The 21,283-nt window shown below is 38.4% G+C and overlaps 1 protein-coding gene across 1 annotated transcript; it reads left to right on the forward strand.

Moving 5' to 3' along the window:
• The first annotated feature begins 433 nt into the window (after positions 1–433).
• On the forward strand, positions 434–20,876 carry LOC311440907 (protein zyg-11 homolog B). Its single transcript, XM_084528427.1, has 14 exons — positions 434–514; positions 5,935–6,100; positions 8,111–8,865; positions 11,076–11,216; positions 12,059–12,235; positions 13,741–13,805; positions 14,498–14,597; positions 14,686–14,736; positions 15,326–15,487; positions 15,593–15,640; positions 16,250–16,447; positions 16,537–16,589; positions 17,215–17,312; positions 19,440–20,876. Exons 1-14 carry the CDS (start codon positions 512–514, stop codon positions 19,628–19,630), a joined length of 2,208 nt encoding a protein of 735 aa, XP_084384553.1. The 5' UTR covers positions 434–511; the 3' UTR covers positions 19,631–20,876.
• The last annotated feature ends 407 nt before the right edge of the window (positions 20,877–21,283 follow it).

The raw sequence follows: 21,283 nt of genomic DNA on the forward strand, positions 1-21,283 counted from the left end.
CTTCATCGCTGTTACTGTATCTGAAAGCCAAAATTATTTTGTATAAAAGCTGATGGCAAAGCTCCTCTCCAACTCCGAAGCAGGAAGCAAACCCTTTTGTGCTGGAGCAGCTCAGCCACAGTACCCAAAGACACGATTTAGGGCAGGAAACGTTTAATTGCAAGAGGCTGATCTCTGTGCAAAAGCATGGAGGTGAGGCTGAGCTCCAGCCTTGCTTTGTCCTCCGAAAACGAGCCCAGGGGAGGGTCAGGCAGGCCGGGCCAGCGCTTTTTGGCGAGTACCAGCCCCGGCCGCTGGCCCTGCCGTTCGCAGAGCCGGGCTGGGTGCCCTCTGCCCGCCGCGGCTGCTTTAAGGGAGGCGGGCCCGGAGCTGCATTCACTTCCAGGTCGGGGGGGGGAGCAAGTACCGGGAGGGGGGTGGAAAGGGAAGGAAAAAAAAAAAAAAAAAAGAAGCAGCCGCAAGCTGCGGGACCCGGCTGGCTGGGCGCTCGCCTCCGGCACCCAGCGCCGCGATGGTGAGTGAGGGGCGCTGAGGGGAGGGCAGCGGGGCCGCCGTCTCTCTGTGGGGCAGGCGGGCTGCCCCGGGGTGCTGGCTGCCGGCGGCGGGGCGCTGAGGTGCCGGGATGGCCGGCGAGGGGCCGGGATGGCCGCCCGGCTCCCTCAGGCGGCCGCGGCCGTTGGCCGGAGCGGCGGCGAAGCCCCGGGCGCGAGCGGCTGCAGCCCCCGTCCCGCCCCGCCGCTGAGGGGCGCCGCCGGCAGCGGCCGTGACAGGGGGACCCGCGGCTGGCTCCAGGGGTCGGGCACGGCTCGGCCCGGCCCGGCCCGGCTCGGCCCGGCTTGGCCCGGTCCGGCTCTGCTGCAGCTGGCTGAGGGAGAAGGCAGCCCCTGTGTTACAGACAGGCCGTGCGTGGTGCTGCTCTCTGCTCAGGAGATGAGTGTGCATATTTGCTTCTGAGCCACCACCGGGAACCTCCTGGGCTGTCTGCTCTCATAGACCAGTTAATAAAAACATAACTTAAGCCCCTAAGCAAGCTTTTGATGTGTATTTTAAAAGTAGGCACCCCCTGTGTCTGTTGTTGCGTTCAGAGGACTGCGAGCCTCGTTCTTTGGAAGCTGGGTGCCCACATTTAAACCTGTGGCAAAACTCTGATTCATGGCGACTCCATGCACCTTTGTCGTTGTGCCGGCATTGTGCATCACCTGCATACCTTTGTTCCTTCCCATGCCACACTCACAGGCAGCGTTCATATCTTCTCACACCTTTTGATTTGCGAGGCTAATAAGCAGGTTTTGCCTCCTCCTCCCAATATGCTTTTTTCCCTGCCAGCGTATTCTGGTAGCTGTTAGGTTCAAACTGAGGTGGTGTAGATATCTCTTAACGTAAATAGCCCCACGAGATCTGCTAGTGCCTTGAAAATGGCATAACAGTTCCGTATTTTCGCTTGATGCTTCTCCTGATACCTTCTTTGGCTGCCTCGGGTTTCCTTGCGGTTAAGCGAGCCCTTCAGGTTCTCTCCAGTCATTTCTAATTGATGAACTCATATCGGAAGTTCTTTATGTTAGTTTTCGAGTACATGGTCTTGTTATGTAGCTTTAATGTGGCACTATTTAATTTTAGATGCCTTGTGGCCTCTGCCAACTTTGTATCACTAGCAACTTTAATCAGTATGATCCCACTTGTGCCAGAGTAATTAATGAAAATAATAAATTTGAGTTTTGTGCATAATCATTCGGTGAGTCTGGCTAATAAATTGCCTAATTTTGTTTCATTCTGTTAATTTAAGTAGGATAATCTTAGAGCATTTTTTGAAGCATAAATCACTGAACCATCTGTTTATTTTTCACTGCCCTTATTAGTGCTCAGGAGAGTTCTGAGGAATGCTATTGAGCTGCTAGTATTTCTTGGTCGTTTTAAGCATGTTCCTTTTAAGAAAGTAAATCTTTAGGGCTAAAAACCAAGGCTCTGCTACCATTTATTGTCCTGCTAACATCTCGAGAGAAGTAATTGCTGCTATTTGAAAAGTCCCTTATCCTGTATGCCCAGCTCCTTCCTCGAGCTTTCAGGGAAGAAAAGCAGATGGGCCTGGCAGAGCATACAGTGACCTCTTGCACTTGAGTCTTGTCATACTGAGTCAGTAATTGGGTGCAAAAATTGGAGACTTAGAAATAGTTCTCCTGGAGCTGAAATTGTTGTCTGTCTTCCAAGGCTTTATATGGGTTTATTGAGGGAAAACTGATCAAAAGCTACCTGGGGGGCTGGGGAGAAGATTTGATTTTTAATGACTGAGACACAAAGCTAGAAAGAACTGGATCTTTCAGGCTGGAGTTGGTAGGATCATCACAATGCCTATAGTGAAAAAGGCCCACACAGCAGTGGGATTTAGTTTTCCTGCAAAGTTAGATTGCAATTACTGATGGAAAACATCAGTTAAATCTGTCTCTTTTTTGTTATCTTTGTATAAGCAGGTGATTGCATGGTGATGCTCTTCTGAAGGAACAGGATTTTGTTTGTATACTCACACTCAGTTAACTAATCTAGGCATAAAGTTGGGTTTAAGATTCTGTAATTTGTCCTAGGTACTTTAATATGTCCCTTTAAGGTCTTATTTTCTTTCTTAACTACGTTTTGAAATACAGAGGTAGATATAGTCTGGCAACAGTTAGTGTCAACACAATGAGTTTTTAAAAGAAAATATGGAGGACTGTGTTATTTGTGAGAACCTTTCCTCCTGCATTAGTGACGTACACTATAAGCTGAACTAGGTAATGCCATATTAAGGGTGGGATTGCATTTCAGTCTGCTAGTGTATTGGATTACTGCTAGATGCCAATGGCCATGTGCTTTACTCTCCTTCCTTCACCTCTTTGTTTGTTTGGTTGTTTGCCTTGGTTTGATTAAGCACTTACAAAGTTAACTTTTTTTTTTTTGTATTTTAAAAGAAATTATAAAGAAATGAGCATTAAAAATCTCATCCCAAATTATTCCATTACAGATACTATTCCATAAGCTAGTTGACTTTAGATGTGTCGCATTAGCTAAAACATATATTAATAAAAGGAATGAAGGCACCCAGCCTTGTGTCATGTAACACATCATCCTGTCTTTTGGAGACTTGTCTGGTCACTGAAGTAGTTTGATGGAATGAAAGAAACTGTTATGTATATGGGAACATCAGATGGTGAAGATAGCCATGAAAACGTCAAATCTACGTAGTAGAAGTTCTACTGAAATGGTTCTGAATGATCTTTACCAAGTACAGCAATCCTGAGCTGTGGTTGACACACATTTACAGTATTCAACTGAAGTATTTGAAATCGAAATAACCAGAAAGTGAAATGAACTGAAAAACAACTGCCAGGTTTGTTTTCAAGCTGACATTCAAAAGCATAACTAAAGAATGGAAACACTGAAATCCTACCCCTGTAGGTGTTCAAATACAACCGCAGGCTTTTATTATGAGCTCTTTAACTGGGCAATATTCTCTCAAAGCAAGAAGTTAAAAAAAGGAGTGCCACTTGCTCATGGGAAGGTTTGCAGGTTGCATTCAAGCTATTCTAGTTCAGTAGCAGACAGCCTAGGAAATCACTTTTATGGTGCATGTCAAAGGACTTAATTAGGTGTAGGTAAAAATGTTTCTCCTGACTGTCCAGGTTACCTCTGGAGCCTTTGCTAGATGTGTTTGGTCAGTCTTTGTGCAACAAATTGAAGAAGTGTTATAAACATCTCCTGCAGCTGGCGGGAGGTTGATAGAAGTGGTGCTCTGCTGTTCTAAGTGTGACTGATCCCTGCTTGTGGATTTTGGCCCTTTATAGCTAGAGGGAAGTCCTTCATGGACTTTGAAAGTGATTATTTTGTTACAAAAAATAAAAAATAATAAAAAAAAAACAATATCTCCAGGTTAGATTGGCTAGCTAGAGGTACAGGCTGAAAAAATAGCTTTCTGAGTCATATGCTAGCAGCCTATCTGCATGGCTAAAAATTCTCATCGGAGTTTGCTCACTGATATATGGAAGTGTTTTAGCTTTTCTGGCAGAAATTATGCAACAGTGCCAGAAGGAAAGAACAGAGCCTGTATTCTGGTTTTTGTCATGTTTAAGCATCAAATTAGAAGCATAAGAGCTAATGAGAGACAAGGCTGTCTTTGCTTAAGTGAGAATAATTCTCATTTGCTTTTGAATAAGGATTCTGATTTCTTGTTTGAATCAGCAGCTGTCTTATAAGTTCTGGCCATGTGTAGTAATTTCAGCTTAGAAAAAATATTTTCTTTATTCCTTTAAAAAAACGTATTATTTTAAAATAACCATTTTTTTTCCTCTCTAGAAGCATTTCAGGCATTATTGCACATTGTAAAGAAACAAAAGATGTTAACAACTCCAAATTCTGTCCCTCCTCTTCATATCAGTTTGTGGTGGGAGGCAGCCAAAATTGCTGTTTTCTGGTAATGAGGCAGCCAAAATTGCTGTTTTCTGGTAATGAGAGCAAGTCACATCACAAAATAACTCCTGTTTCTTCAACAATAATATTCAATAATCAAGTTGAGCAGAAGTTAAGCACTTAGTGAAATCAAGTCAAAGGGGTGGAAGTTGCGTGTCAAAAGCTGCAGCAAGTGCTTGTATTTGAATAATTTGGAGTTTTTAGTTCCCAAACCTGCACTTAAGTCTTCAGGAGCTATTAAACTGCAGTCTCTCTCTGTTGGCAGTTCATGATTCATTAAAGATAAGCTCCATTCCATCTGCACCCTAAATAGGTGCACCTTATTTTAGAAGATGCATTTCTGTCATTTTCTTTATATTTCTTCTACATAACCTTTTATCTATTCCTCTACTTTTGCTATGAGAATATTAGGCAAATGAAGCAACAGAAGAGAAGTTAAATGAACTAGCAAAGAAAGGTGAAATTATCCAGAATATTCAGTATAAAAGGCAAGCTACAATTCTTCCTACAGATGAGATGTGGCAAGAGTTGATGCTGTTATTTTCAAAATTATCCGGGGGAGTATGTACCAGTCACTCAGCCTTCTTTTGTGTAGCGCTGTGGATGATTCACAGGGCTGCGACTCATTCTTTATGTTGATTAATCTGGGAGACTGAAAACAGTAAGCTATTATTAGGCGCTGAATAAATAACAATAAAAAACAACCAAAACCAACCAATAACAACAAAAAAAGTTGAGATTTTCATATATCAATATGCAATCTATCTCTGAAAGAAAATGTGAAGTTTATATTCTGCCTTGTCCCCGTTGTACCCAATGTTCTCTATAGGTAATTTCTAGGTCCTTACCATTTTCCCCCTTTTTATGCTATCTTTTATCAGAAAGAATACCGCAATAATTGTTACTTCATTGCAGCACAAAATTTGGATCTTTTTGAGTTCTCTTTTTTTTTGATTTGAAGCTTTAGCTGCACTTTTCAGTATCAGAAATTGCTCCTAACCATGCATGAGATTTATCTACATTTCTAATGTAATGATGTGGTAGACTTCTGAGGTGGGTAGGTTTAAATGGAAGATTAAAAGCAATTATATCAAGAAGTAACATTTGATTAAAGCAGTAGTTCTTTCAGTCTGTCTTGATCAATTAATTACCAGCAAATGTCAGAAACTCAAATTCTGTCTTCAGAAATTGGGAAAATACTTTTATTGCCCTGTGAACACAAGCAGGGATTAAGTACACTGGCTGTGGCTCTCAGGGTGACCGTGGGAGGAGGCTCCCCCCCAGTTTGGTAAGCCTGTTATTGTGTGACCCAACTCACGAGTTTGCTGCGGCTCCAAGGGGAACATCTCGTGTATAATATTTGCCTGTTCAAATGTGAGTCAGACTAACAAAAAATAATGATTTGACTAAAAATAACGTTGTAGAGGAACGGTGGAGACATAGACAGCAAAAACGATTTGACTAAATCGCCTTTGTTTAATTGTGTTTTGCGTACAACAGGAGGAAGCTTCTCCCTACTCTTTGCTTGACATCTGTTTGAATTTCCTTACTGCCAACCTAGAGAAGTTCTGTACAGAAAGGCAAGATGGAACGCTGTGCCTGCAGGAGCCAGGAATGTTTCCTCAAGAAGTGGCTGATCGATTGCTGCAGACGATGGCATTTCATGGTAAAACAATTATTTGTGGGTCATCGGTGGAAAATATTTTACTGGAATGTGGCACTGTAGCTAGGGTGTGTTTTCTAGTAGAGTCTGATGTTGGAACTATTTAAAATGTGTTTCTTAATCTCTGAATAGAGAACTTCTGGTATTTTGGTTTTGCCACAGGTTCAGCTGGATGTTGCATAGCCGTATAGACGGTTCTGAATCAAAAGTCCTTTGTCTTGTATTTATGATTTTAATTGAATGTTCTTTTAAGTTAACATTGTTGAAAAGATACTTTTGGCACTTTTGTTGCAGTGGAATTATTTGCTAAAAGGCAGTCAGTTTCAGGACTAGCATAAGAAGGTATGAAAAGCACTTTGTGGTGTTCTTAGGTGTTAGTACAGGCCTAGTATATTCTGTCATGCTTTTGAAGAGAGACCTGCCATCTTGTTTGCTTGCTTTTAAACACGACAAAGGAAAACGTTAAGCAATAAAAGCTGTTAACAAAAGCTTCTTGGCATGAAGACAGTGAACATATAGAATACCCTAGAGGAGAGGCAGGAGACCCATTTCTGCAGACTTTAGAGATGAGACGTGACACTGGAAAAATTGCTTTAAGCACACCAAGAGCCCTCTTCCGTAGGAGCAGATGTGGCTGGCTGCCTTTGTGCAGATACTGGTGTTGTATTTTTCTCCAGTTGTTGCCAGCTGTGTGTAGCAGAAGAGACTGTCCTAAATAATAATAAATGGGGTGTGGTAAAGGTAGGTCAGCAGGAGAGCCTGACTTGATCCTTAATTACAAAGATTAGCAAAAATTACTAAGTAATTTAGTTATACTTGAACCAAATTATATTTATTTATTGCACTTTATTTTTTTCCTGAGTACAAGTTGTCTCATTATATGTTTGCTTTCTTTGCAAAAGATGCACGCTACCTAGTCTGCAAATCTTAATATTAATTTAACTTCATCACAGAGACAATTACTAGCTTCTGACTTAAATCTAGACAAACTGCAGTGGCAGTTATGCTTTTATTCAAATATATTGTGTTTTCAATTTCTTTACTATCTTCATTGTGCTTGAAGATGCAAGCCAGGGACATTGGCATTTTTAACTCTCTGGAGAGAAATTAGAAGGACGTGTACTTCCTAATTCTTCTGTGTGTATGCTTGTGTACCCATACCCTTCTCATAGGGCTTTTTATAAATTAGTAGTTGCTCTGTTGGTAAGACACAAATAAGATATTTTGGTGGTTTGGATGTATTTCAGATAATCCTGTGCATGGAACTAAATTTTTCAGTTAGTGTTTTGTCAGTATGCAGCAGGAAAAGACTACTTACGCAGTCATCTTGCTACAGAGCAGAAGATGATTATCTCAAACAAGGCTATTGTATTTCCTTTTTTCATTGCTGTCTTTCTCTCCTTCCTACTCTTGTCCTCCTGTTTCTCCTCTTTGAAACACTTTCTAGGTTTCTTTCTCACATTTAGCTTGTTTCTGAGCAACACTCCTACCTTCTTCATGAAGGACATAAAATAACTTAATTAGCTTAGGATAGTGTATTGATCCTACTTATGAATTCAGTCGAATGCTACAGTATTCAATTGAGTTAAAGCAAGATGGAAGTGGATCATTAATTGCTGGCACTATGTTGAGGTTAACAGAACTGTGACCAGGGAAGAAAAACTTCAAGAAAATTTGAAATTAATTTTTTAGCACGTTTCTAACCAGTTACAGTGAGAAAATCCAGCAAAATGGAAGTTGTAGCCTGAATGTTTTCAAGTTTATTTTATTTTGTGTGTTCTGTCTTCTGACCGTCAGTCCGTCTGAATTTAGCTGTCCTATTCTTTAACCTGAGATTATCCAAAAGTATAATCATGAAATGGAAGCTCAAAAAAAAAAGATGAGCACCATAATGATCCGAGATATATCCTATTTTGCAATTTATCTCTGTTAACACTTCTTATTTGTTTCCCTTTGGGTTCTTAATAGTGGTGTACAGCACTAGAAGCAAACACTAATGCTGTTTTCCAACAGGGCTTCTGAATGATGGAACTGTGGGCATCTTCCGAGGCAACCAGATGCGTTTGAAACGAGCTTGTATACGCAAAGCCAAAATCTCTGCCGTGGCTTTCCGGAAAGCGTTCTGCCATCACAAGCTAGTAGAACTTGATGCTACTGGGGTAAACGCAGACATAACAATCACGGACATTATAAGCGGACTTGGCAGCAATAAATGGATCCAACAGAATCTTCAATGCCTTGTGCTGAACTCACTAACTCTTTCTTTGGAAGACCCATACGAGAGGTGCTTCAGTCAGCTGTCTGGGCTTCGTGCATTAAGTATTACCAATGTTCTGTTCTACAATGAGGACTTGGCAGATGTTGCATCACTCCCTAGGTTAGAAAGTCTGGATATATCCAACACCTCTGTTACTGACATAACAGCACTCCTCACCTGCAAAGACCGACTGAAATCTTTGACCATGCACCACCTGAAATGCTTGAAAATGACCACAACGCAGATTCTGGATGTTATAAGAGAACTAAAATATCTGAATCACCTTGATATTTCAGATGACAAACAGTTCACATCAGACATAGCACTTCGCTTACTGGAACAGAAAGATATCTTGCCTAACCTCGTGTCTCTGGACATTTCTGGAAGGAAGCATGTTACAGATAAGGCAGTAGAAGCATTTATCCAGCAACGGCCAACAATGCAGTTTGTAGGACTGCTAGCTACTGATGCCGGCTACTCAGAATTCCTAACAGGAGAAGGAAATCTAAAGGTTAAGTGGGAGAATTAATTTTGCTGAAAAATTAGAATGTTCAGGGAAAATAGACCTAATCATTTGTAATAAATACATGTAGGTGTTTCAGAAGGAGGCTGTAAGTTAGTATTTTAACCGTGAATTGTAATTAGTGACTTCATGTCAAATTCCTACTTAATTCTGGAACAGAAACTGCTAGATTTAAATAATTTATTGGGGAAAAAAAAAAAAGGCATCTATTTTCTGTGCTGTTTTGGTGATTTAAACTACCAGACCTAAGAGCTGAACTAGGTCTAGTCTGAAGTCATTTACTGAAGTAATGTTTTCGGGTTTCCAGCCCGGTGTCTAGTATAAGGCAGCAATATGTAAGAGGGAGAGTTACAATTTGCATAAACTTTGAGCAGTTCATGATTAACACAGCAGATACAATAAAACTTAATAACTGAGCTGCTGTTGTGTTCCATCACCTCTTCTATTTCCTGATTACAGTATTTCTGCCTACCTTGAAAGGTCTTTTGAAGGTCTTTAGAGGTCTTTTGAAGGTCATGAAAGGAAACTGCAGAGGGAATGAGGAAGAGTTTGCATAATGTGGCCATATGTCTCCTATGCAAGTTGATTTTTGCAATTCGATTAAAACAAAATAGAATGCCCTTGTCATATGCAAATGAAATAATACAGCACTGACAATTTTTTAATGATAATTTTTACTTGGAGCTTCTGACAATTGTTAATGGCCACTTCTCCTGAGTACCTGGTTGTCACAGCTGACAGCAGCATGTATGAATGTTGAAAGATTTGTTGGAGAAAGCAAGTTCCAACATGATCAGTGTATGGCATCAGGAAATGAAACCTCACAGTTGGTAGTAAATAGTTCAATATAATCCTTAGAAATAGATAGTAACTATATAGAATGCGTGCTTCAGGTGACTGTGCTATGAAAAGGTACAGTCTTTTTCTTCTTTTTTACTTTGTGACCTGGAATTTGTTAGTGACTGTACGGAACTATTCAGCTGTCTAGTCTTGATACTACTAAAGAATAATCAGGACATGGCCCTTGCGGAGTCAGTCGAAGTAAAATATTGTTATCTTTACAGCAGTCCTATAACATTTAGTTATAGAAAGTTCTTGAAAGATTAAACACTAGACAGACGTTGTAGTTGAAACCATGAAGCTGAGTGGAATTCTTCATGCAGTGTATAACTGGCTGCAGAACGTGTCAGTAAATATGACTGCCCTGCTCTAGTTGGTAGGGAGCATAAACCAAAGTCCGAGATGGTATCACTTCTCTCAAGGCTGTAATATCTTCCTGGTCTAGCAAGTTATCAAAAATTTGGTTCCATACGATACAAGATGCATGAAAAGTGACACTTTCATCTGTGAACGTTTGCTTTCCCATACATGACAAATTAGGTAGAGCAAGTTCTGTGTGCTTTCCCAAAAATGAAAACCAAAAAACAGTGTTTGCAGCAGTGATTCTAAAAGTAGTAGGACTGAGGAACAAGCCTACAGTTAGTTACACAACATGCAGATACAAAGTAGGTTGAATACAGTAAAATGGAAGATGCAGTAGGTTGGGAAAAATTTGCAGCTAGTTGCTGATTTAGTACTCTAAACTTAATCTTGTATTAGTCAACAGTCAGCAGCTTCTAATGCACTATTATAACATAAATTACTTTAGTGTTAGCAGACTTTAAATCCATGTTAAAACTTTATAAGAATGTTTTCTTTTGCAGTGCATATGAGTTAGTTCTTTAATACAGTGCTGGAAAGGTATTGCTACAGATCTATCTTGTAGCAATCCTGGTGTAGACAATAAGTGGAAATATTTATTGGCAGAGCTAGAACCCTGAGCAAAAAATATCAGCCAAAATATATTTGTCAATGTATTTGACAAAGCACTCAGTTTCATATACTGCTTTTAGGCATTTGCTGTTTCATAAGCAATTTTTGTTAGTCATAAAGAGCAAGTTTTACTTAGTGGTTTTATATGGATGTGCTTATAATGGTGTCTGAAACCTAATTCTGTCTTATAAAGGGGATTCTTTACAAAGAATGTTTGAAGATCATGTAGTTCTGGATTAATTTGGGCAGATAATGTAATCATTTGCTTACTGAAGGCTTTGGCTGAAATATCAGCACTTTTGAAACTGCGGCTTTGCAATTTTGTGAACAAAGTTCTTAAAGTAAATGATGGTATCTTGAACTAAAGATTATTCCTCTGTTCATAGGTGTCAGGAGAAGCAAATGAGACTCAGATTTCTGAAGCACTGAAGCGTTACAGTGAACGGGCCTTCTTTGTGAGAGAAGCACTCTTTCATTTATTCAGCTTGACACATGTGATGGAAAAAACAAAGCCTGAAATTTTAAAGGTAAAATAATGTAGTCTTGATGAGGTCTTGCATCCTTCCTTAAACTGATTGTAAGGAGGCCATTCCCAAAACCTTGTTAAAAATTCGTTTTAAACTTTTACACTTTCATTGTGATTTTTAAGGCTAAAATTTTAATGATGGATGAAAATTAATAATGATTTAATGATGGAGATGATGCCCTAGTAGCATTTTATGTTATCTAAGATTGATCTGCACTAATTTAGTGTCTAAATTTATTAGCATCTAAATTGTTTTTCTACAATTACCTGAAGGGAAGATGCGGTGAGGAGGGTGTCAGTCCCTTTTTTTTCAGGTGACAAGTGATAGGGCATGAGGAAACGCTCTCAAGTTGCATCAGGGGAGGTTTAGACTGGGCGTGAGGAAGACTTTCTTCACAGAGAGGGTGGTTAAACATTGGAACGGGCTGCCAAGGGAAGTGGTGGTAATACCCCCATCCCTGGATGTATTTAAGAGACATGTGGACGTGGCACTAGGGGACATGGTTTAGTGATTGGACTTGGTAGGTCAGATTGATGGTTGGACTTGGTGATCTTGAAGGTCTTTCCCAACTTAGATGATTCTGCAACTCTATGATCTCCTCTGAGGGGCTGCTGCAGACAGTGCAAAAGGAGTTGGAGAAATAGAAGTTGTCAGCTTTCAGTCACTGAGCAGAAGGAAATGTTCTTTCTGAAAATTAAAATCATACCAGATGAGGTTTTTGACTTAGGTAAAGAGGAGGCAGAAGTTAGTCATTGTCGTGGCCTGAAGCAACAGTGGATTGCTCTTGAGGTATGTGCACAAACGTGTATGTAAGTAATGTGAATAAAACTCTTGCATTTCAGCTTGTAGTTATTGGAATGAGAAATCACCCCCTGAATTTACCTGTGCAGTTAGCAGCAAGTGCATGTGTCTTTAACCTAACCAAGCAAGACTTAGCAGCAGGCATGCCTGTGCGACTTCTGGCTGATGTCACTCACTTGCTCCTGAAGGCCATGGAACATTTCCCAAATCATCAACAGGTAAAAGATGAATTTTCCTTATTTTCTGTAGCTTTCTCTGTGTTGTGGATCTTAAGAGAGATTTCTCCACATCTCATGACCTCAAGAGCAGCTGTAAGCAAGTACTCATACAGCTACATTTGTGCAGGATTTAAGTAAATATTATTTCCTTTTGTGCCTCCTGCCCTATGGGACTGGAGTTAGCAGAATCAATGTTACCATAATGTGGCTTCTTAAAAAGACTTTAATGAAATTAAACTTGCAAATGAAGTAGAAAATACTGTTGGGTGAGTTGGTTGCCATTAGAGGTGATCTTGCTGAGAAGAGTGAATTTTTCAGTGCATGTGGCAAAATGGAAACCAAGAGGTGGTGTTGGGTATCTGACAAAACTACGATTCTTACCCTAATGAAACCATTATCAGGCAAGATTAAGCAGAAATGCACAGTGATTATATTGTCCTATCTTAAAAACAAACATCTCTTTGGGCATGTGGATACAAATTATTTCCTTACAATTATTTAAAGGTTTTTGTTTGATTAAAAAATGGCTGATGTGTTGAAGGATCACACTTCCTTCAAAGAATCAACATGGAATCCTTTGTCTCTAGTTAATAAGCAAGGTTCTGAGTGATCTGCAGTGTGGCTGGAGTTGTCTGAGAGTTTTATCGTTGATCAAGCTACTGTTAACAATAACATAGCATGCTATATTGCTAGCTTTAGGAAAAGGCTCATCTGTTTGGGCAGTGTTGAATGACATAGTGACACTTGCCCAAAAACAAAGTATTGAAAACATTAATTTTTAAGGTTAAATAATAGGAGGTAAATGAGCCTTCATTTGGTATCTTGCATGAGGTTTCCCTATATATCTACAGTTATAGCTACAGTTATATATATGTCCTACCAAATGTTCTGATCAGTGTCTAAAAGTATCATGGTTTTTGTTGTTGTTGTTGTTGTTTTTGTAGTGTTTATTTATTTTTTCCTACTTTCACATTCAACTTTAATGGGGTTTGAATATTCAGCTGGCCCTCCTTCTTCTCTATTTGAGATATAGGTCTGAAGAAAAATATAGCATTTTCAGAACTGCTTAATTCATTTTGCTTGTGCATAAACTTATATTTAAGAGGAAAGAGATTTATTTAGGTGCAAAGTTATCAGTCTGCTGTCTGTGTTGGTATATTTGCCTGCCTTTTGATTTGTTATTGACCTAACTTGAAGGAGACATCTTTAGCAAGCCTGTACATGAGATATTAATCAACAGTAAGAAGATGGCCGTAAAGCTTTAAATCAAACTTCTTCCTTATTATTTGGTTAAAGATCAGAATCAAAGCCCAAACAGAGTTCTTTGGTATCTTCTCAGTGAGGAGGATGTTTGCCCCATCGTGAAGGAATAATTTAACCCTAAAGTTCCTTTTTTCCTTTCTCAAACTGACTCATTTTGCTTATGGAAATATGTTTAATGATTCATAGCAAGAAGGTATTCTCAAACATGTCTCTCTGAAATCATTCTTTTTCATTTCTTATAGCTGCAAAAGAATTGCCTTCTTTCACTGTGCAGTGACAGAATACTTCAGGATGTTCCATTTAACAGGCAAGTTTTATGTCAGTTAAAATGAGCTGTAGCATTGCAGAATATATATATATATTTTTTAATACTAAGGTATGTTTATGATTTTTTGGTCTTTGGAAAATTATGGCTGTTCTAGAGGCTTGATGATCACAGGGTTTGTTTCTGGTCTCAGTTTGCTCAGTTTAAATCTTTCTAACATGTTAATTCATGTGGCCTGTGGTATTTTGGGCTAGTAATCCATAATAGTTTTGATTGTAGGTCAGTAATAAAAAGCTCTGGTATGCAGGTATTTTTTGCTTCACCTGGATAGGTCTACCACTAATCATGTAAGAGAAGTCAGAATTTCTCTGGGGGACTATGGAATTGCTTTTTGCAGAGACTTTTCTACTTGGATGCTTTGCTAAAAGCTTTTGAAGTATGTTGGTCTGCTGTTTCAGAATATTGTGTCAAATTTTTCTTCCTTCTTTGGAAGCAATTCCCGTGCACTTCGATGTATAATTAGAAGTAAGATATCCTAAGCAAACAGCTTGAAGCTGACTGAGGTTCATGCAATACATGTAATTTCCTGATGTATTTCAACCTTTTTGATACAAGGCACACGTCTGGTTTCTTTGGTCTTGCATGCATTTATATCTGAAGTGTCTTCTGTGTACATCTTTCTTTTGGTAAGACTTACAAGACTTGGGAAAACAAAACTTATGTTTAACTTTCAGATTTGAAGCTGCCAAACTTGTTATGCAGTGGCTGTGTAATCATGAAGATCAAAACATGCAAAGGATGGCTGTAGCCATAATTTCCATTCTTGCTGCAAAGGTACAAAATTTAAACTTTGAAATGATCAGATAGTATTTCTAAAGTATATTTTAAAAAAAGTGTTGATGATGGTTTTATTCATTTATAGCTTTCAACAGAGCAAACAGCCCAACTTGGTGCAGAGCTCTTCATTGTTAGGGTAAGTCAAATACTTTCTTGACAGTCAAAAATACCATCCTCTTGAGCTATGCATGCTGACAGTATTCCTAAAGATATAAACCAAAAATAAGTAGATAGAATTCTAAGAACACATTAACCTGTATTCATCTGCAAGTTCTTTGGAACAGAAAAGGCTAGAGAATTTGCTGGAGATGGTATCATGCGCAATGGTTATGAGACGTAATAGCGTAGATGAAAAGCCAAACTGGGAAAACTTGATACAGTTGATATGAAGTAAGATAGCAATAAATTCTTGGCTTCAAATTAATTCTATAAGCCTAAAGATCCTTGAAAAGAATATTTGAAGTAAGTTGTTAGTGCTGTCAATGTCTATCAGTAATCGTACTACACATGCAATTATGGTGAAAACAGGAATTACTCAACCAGGCAATCATATTCAAAAGGGGGAAAAAAGGTTTAATAGCAATTCTATTTTCTATAGTTTGGGTCTTTTTTCTGCTTATAAACGCAGTTTGCATTACCCAAGTCTGCACAGAAACAAGCAGAGGAGCCCATATGTTTTTTGATATACAGTCATAACTAGGATTTCCTTTTGTTTGTTTTTCCAGCAACTTTTACAAATAGTTAAGCAGAAAACAAATCAGAATCTTGTAGATACTACCCTCAAGTTCACACTGAGTGCACTTTGGAACCTCACGGATGAATCTCCAACAACGTGTCGGCACTTCATTGAAAATCAAGGACTAGAACTATTCATGAGAGTCTTAGAGGTGAGTAGTACAGTTCCCTGTGGATTGTCAGCCAAGGTTTATAATTAAAATTGTTTCAGTAATAAGCATAAACAGTTACATATAGTTTCTTTCTTTTTTCCACAGTCTTTTCCATCGGAATCATCCATTCAACAGAAAGTTCTTGGACTTCTGGTAAGATAAACAAAAAGTCTGAAATCTGTATTGTTAAAATTTGATCCTTTTTTCCCCCCATGTTAACCTGAAAATTTGCCTAATGTTTTTACATTCATTTATTCTTGATATTGTTCATTACTCACAATTGACATTGTTTCAGACTTCTGTCAGTTCTTCAAAAACACTGATTGTATTGAAATTGATGGTTACAGTAATCAAAAAAGCTTTTATGAAAGGGCAGTGAGCAAGGCTTCAGATATGTCTAAATGCAAAAATTAATTGGAAATGAATGGAATTCAGCATTGTGCACCTGGTGAAGTTTACTGAAATTGGCTGTGTTTGAGAAATGTTAAAAATAGCTTTTAAATTAGTGTAATCTGAATGTTATTAGCCCAAAATTACTTATGAGAAAACTTCTGTATTTTAAGGCAAATTTGTGCATTAAACTGGAAAAGTTTTAAAAACAGAAGTAGCATCTTGGTATCTGACTGTGCCCTGAACATATGAAGATATCATCCTGGTGTTTATGTGTTTACTTACACTATGTAGTTCAAATTCATATGTTCATCTCCCTGATAATACTTTCTTTTTTTTTTTCCTTCCCCTCTCTGTTTCCCTCCCCTCCAGAACAATATAGCAGAAGTTAAAGAACTCCATTCTGAATTAATGTGGAAGGACTTTATAGACCACATCAGTAAATTATTGCACAGCGTGGAGGTGGAAGTCAGCTATTTTGCAGCAGGGATTATTGCTCATTTAATATCTCGAGGAGAGCAAGCCTGGACATTAAGTCGCAGCCAGAGGACCTCTCTCCTTGAACAACTGGTACTAAAATCACAGTGCAGTTTATCATGCTCTTCTATTTTTGTATGTTTGTATTTAACATTGACAGTTCTTTGTTCTGTACTGTGCAGCATTCTGCCATTTTGAACTGGCCGACCCCAGAGTGTGAGATGGTGGCTTACAGGTAACAATTGTCTTGATTTAGACTTTGGTAAATACAGTAGAACTGAACTAAATTTAAAACTTGTTCCTGAAGCAGAGTGAGCTGCTAGCCAGATGTGGTTTTGTCCAGCAGAAAAATGCCTATCAGCTCAAACATGCAAACATTACACAGCATGCTGGTTTTCCCTTTGTGACCAAAGAAGGATAGGGACTCCTGTGAAAGATCAATGTAATATTGTTCTGTCTGAATTTCTATTAAAGATGTTTGCATCCATGTCTAAAAGACTTAAATGCAAAGATTAACCGGTAAGATTGTATTGGCATGCACTGGGTTAGCACTGTCTGCCCTAGATAAAGGGACTTGAGGCCAAAAATTGCAATTAGATAATTACTGTCCATTTAATCATTATTTCCGCTGTTTAATCATCATTTCTGGTATCTATATTTTTGCTGGTTATTGTGTTAAACATCAAAAAGTAGTCACCTTTTGCATCTAAAACTCCAGTTTATCGAATGTCTGTCCCAGTTATATTTGTCAATGAATGAGTAGACAACATGAGATCTATGAAGAAGCAGTATCTGGTAGCAAAGTGAGATGTTGATTGAGATGCTGCAATCTCTTTCTCTTTTTTTTTTTTTTTTAATAGGTCTTTTAATCCATTTTTTCCATTACTTGGCTGTTTCATGACACCTGGTGTCCAGTTATGGGCGGTGTGGGCCATGCAGCACGTCTGCAGCAAAAATCGTACGTATTAAGATAAAATTACCCTTAAAATTGTTATTTCCTAGTATATTAATCGCTAGCATGAAGTGGAAATAATAGGAATTCCTATGATCTTAATTCCTGATACTTTGGAGAAACTACACTGAGGCTTTTACTAAATGGGGCAGGAAAATAAAATTATAAAAGCTCTATAAATCAATTCTATTTAACAGAATTTTACTGTCAAATGTACAGTATTAATTCCAGAATGTAGACATGTTAAGATTAACTAAATTTGCAGCTTGCACAGGTATTTTTATTCAGAAATGTCATTATTAGTAATGGGCAACAAACTACTTCAAAATTAGAGAACAAGGATTACAGCAGGTAGCTATCTCTTACCATGAGAACAGAAGTTTTAGGTAATCCTAGTCCCTAATCGCCTTTTTGCAATAACTTGCTGTTACATGAAGGACTGTTTCTTAATCTGCTTTTTCCATCTGCAAAATGAGAACACCAGCATCTTCTTTTTAAAATGCTTTGGTAGTAGTACATAATGAAATGCACAAGCATTGGGGAAGGAAATAAATCCCCTGAGCATACCTAAAGGGTGTAAGGCTGGACAAACCTTCCTGACTTTTTAATGACTTTAAAAAATATATAAATGTAGATTACACGAGTATGTATATTTTCATTAACTTCTACCATGTATAAAGCAGCTTTCCTATGCAGTATTAAAAATATTTTCTGTGCCAGTGTTTTAATCTTCCTGACAGCAGTATCTCTATGCTTGTTTATCCCTGTCCCATAAATCACTGTTTCTGCAGTGAAAATGCATCTATTCAGGACCAAGCAATAATAACATGGCATGATATATAACTGCACATAAAACATGTTTTTTTTCTGCTCTTCATAGAGCTCAAAACCGTAATGAGACATTGTTCTTAGGGTATTCTGTCCTGAGGCCCATAAGGACTTTTCCTATGTTGAAGTAGGACTGTTCTGACAAAGCTGTTTTAGTCATCAGACTTTGAATAACAATTTTTCATTATGACACCTTAATCCTGTCTTAATGAAATTAAAGCAAGCTTTCTTCCCCCCTTTGTGCCTCAGCTCTGTTAGCTTGGTACAGTCTTATTTGTTCTATTTATTTTTAGTGTTTATTTTGTGCTGCCCTAACCTCTGAGCTTTCAACATGCCACAGAGGTCTGTACTGACAGTGAGTAACTGCACTGTAGAATGCAAAGGCTGTGAATAACTGGATGACATATGCCTGATTTGAGATCAAAAAAATATAGCCCTGATATATTTATATATGTATATCCTGAAGTTTAGTTCTGATGGCAATTGGTGCCAGAAGATTTTGGAGAAAGTTGCAGAGAAACCAAATGCTTGTTAACAAATGTAATAATCTAAACTGAGGGAAAAAATATTTCATTCTGAAATATGAAGATTTATATTAGGAAAATTCTTAAGCTTGGCACCACGATGACGTTTTGTCCTGGAATGGAGATGCATTTTATTTTGCTCTCCTCTTTTATGTGGGAATGAAAAGTAATCTGGAATTAATGGCATTAATTTTTTTTTTCTCCTTTCGCTGTTTCACACCTCAATGAGCTAAGTTACATAAAATATTAGTAGTGCTGCAGCAAATGTGATCCCCAGTGAAAAGTTTAGTATCAGCATTTAAACAGGTCAGGTGTTGCATCACTTAGATGAACAGTGAAGGTAAGCACATCTGCTCTCATGCCCTGTGGACTGCATTACAGTCACTGTGACCTTTTTGTGACAGCTTCTGAAGCTTGTGTGTTATGTTACAGCTGTGGCTCTTTTTATAGCTGATCTCTGCATGTGATAACATTGCAATTGATGTAGACTTTTTAAAAGCAGTAACAAAAAAGGAAATAAAAGTGTAATTTTATCTTGAAAAGGCTTTCATAGCAACTTATCCTAGTTAAACTATTTTCTATACTAGTCAATGTAAGTAGCATTTGGCAAAATGTTTTCAAAGGGCCTGTTTCTTATTCACTCTACAAGACTTCAGGAAGTGTCTGAAATGCTGCCTGTCTCATAGGAGATGAAAGTGGATTTGAATCAGTGTTTACAATATCTGCTACTTCTACCCTAGATACATTTTTTTGGATTACCTTTTTTTTTATCTTATTACAGCTACCAGGTACTGCAGCATGTTAATTGAAGAAGGTGGCTTACAGCACTTATACAACATCAAGGAAAACGTCCAGACTGATCCACATGTCCAGAGGATTGCTATTGCCATCCTAGATAGTTTGGAAAAGCACATTATGCGTCACGGGAGACCACCTCCATGTAGAAAACAGCAACAAAATAAACCCAACTGAAAGCTGCAGGTATAAGAGTGTAAAGTATTGTCTCTGTAATAATCCTTTCTGATGTGTGTGTAGTTGGAGTAACTTGTAATATAGTGGTCACCATTAAAGTGATTTGCTGATAATTGTGGTACCCAGAACCATGTATGGTAACCTTTGGTGAATGTCAACTTTAATGGCAACCGCATATGCAACTTGTAAAGGGTCACTGCTTGAGCTGGTCATACCTGTAGGATTACTGCTGGCTACAAAGAGATGGGACTCAAACAGATCAATAGATCAATGTGCACATCTGGAGGAATAAAAATAATAAAAAAAAAAAAAAGGACTTATAGGAATATCTTGTATTGCGACTTCTGGGACAGAAAGCTACTTCATCCCTATGATTGCTGTTTATAAAACTGGTTACCAGTTCGGTGTTTGAATAGAGCTGTGTGTGGTTGTGATATTCAACACTTTTACAGATTACAAAAGTACCTGCATGCAAGTTACAAATGAGACTTGTAATTAAGGCGACCAAAATGTCCACCGTCTCATAATCCTTCTAAACACAAGTGGGGACTTCAGCTTCCTTTTCCTTTTGCCTGCAAGCTGTGTTCTTTTGTTTTCCTTGCTGCTAGAACAATGCCTTTTTTGCAGTTGAGCTCTCCTGAGTCCTTTGTGCTCTCAGGAAAGCTGAGATCAGAACTGCATCAGGGAAAGTGGAAACTCACTAAAATAAAGCAATAGAAACAAGTTTGATAGGAACCACAATTCTAAAAGAATGAGCTAAGCTTGAGATTTTAAACTTGATAACATGAAGGGGATTTTGCTGTTGTTTGACTACTTTTGGTTGTGTGTGGGATCTTTCTTTTCTTTTTGGAAGACTGGTAGGGAGAGAGAAGGCTTGTAAGAGCAAAGTACTGGCCTGCCCTCATCATGACGGGAATCGCGTGTTGAAATAGGAGGCCCAGGATATTTGGTCACCTTATTTATAAGAGACTAATGATTGCTCTGTTGTTTTCTGTAAATATTCTGTCAGTATTGTGCAGTGAATAATATTTCCAAGTCATCACAGTGCAAAATATTGCCTAATGTTCTGTGTAAACCCTGTGTCAATTGCATTGTTCTGTGAAGTGTGAAATTTTACATAAAGATGCTAATTGTAACAACTTACTTCTTCCTTGGTTACCTGTGGGTTTCAAATGATGTGTTGAATGAAACGTATTGCACAGCATATGGATGCCTGATAAAATACAAGTGATGGAAGCAAACTGCATGTTGGTTCAAATTCACTTTTATTTCAACCATTGTTTCTATTTATCTGGTTACAGTCCACATTTCCATGAGAACTGACTGACATTCTTAGACTCTGCTGTAAATATATTGGTGATTCAGTTTAAAGAGAAAACTTATGTTTGGTAGCTTACTAGGAGGGATGGCTTCTTCAGGATGACCATATTTTACTATTTTTAACTCCTTCCCTTCCTCTCCCTCCCCAATTCTCATTCTGCAAATAAAAATATCACCTCTAATCTTCAGTAATCCAGTTATTGTGTTTTTCAGCAATTTCAAAATGGACTGATCCAGTAACTTTACCAGTATCATGTTGTGTAACTGCTGTTTGTGTGAAGGTATGATTTGGCTAGCATAATTTTCCTGTGTGTACCTGGTTATGTTAGTGTT

Source organism: Aythya ferina (genome assembly GCF_964211825.1).
Source record: "Aythya ferina genome assembly, chromosome: 8".
Taxonomy (NCBI): domain Eukaryota; kingdom Metazoa; phylum Chordata; class Aves; order Anseriformes; family Anatidae; genus Aythya; species Aythya ferina.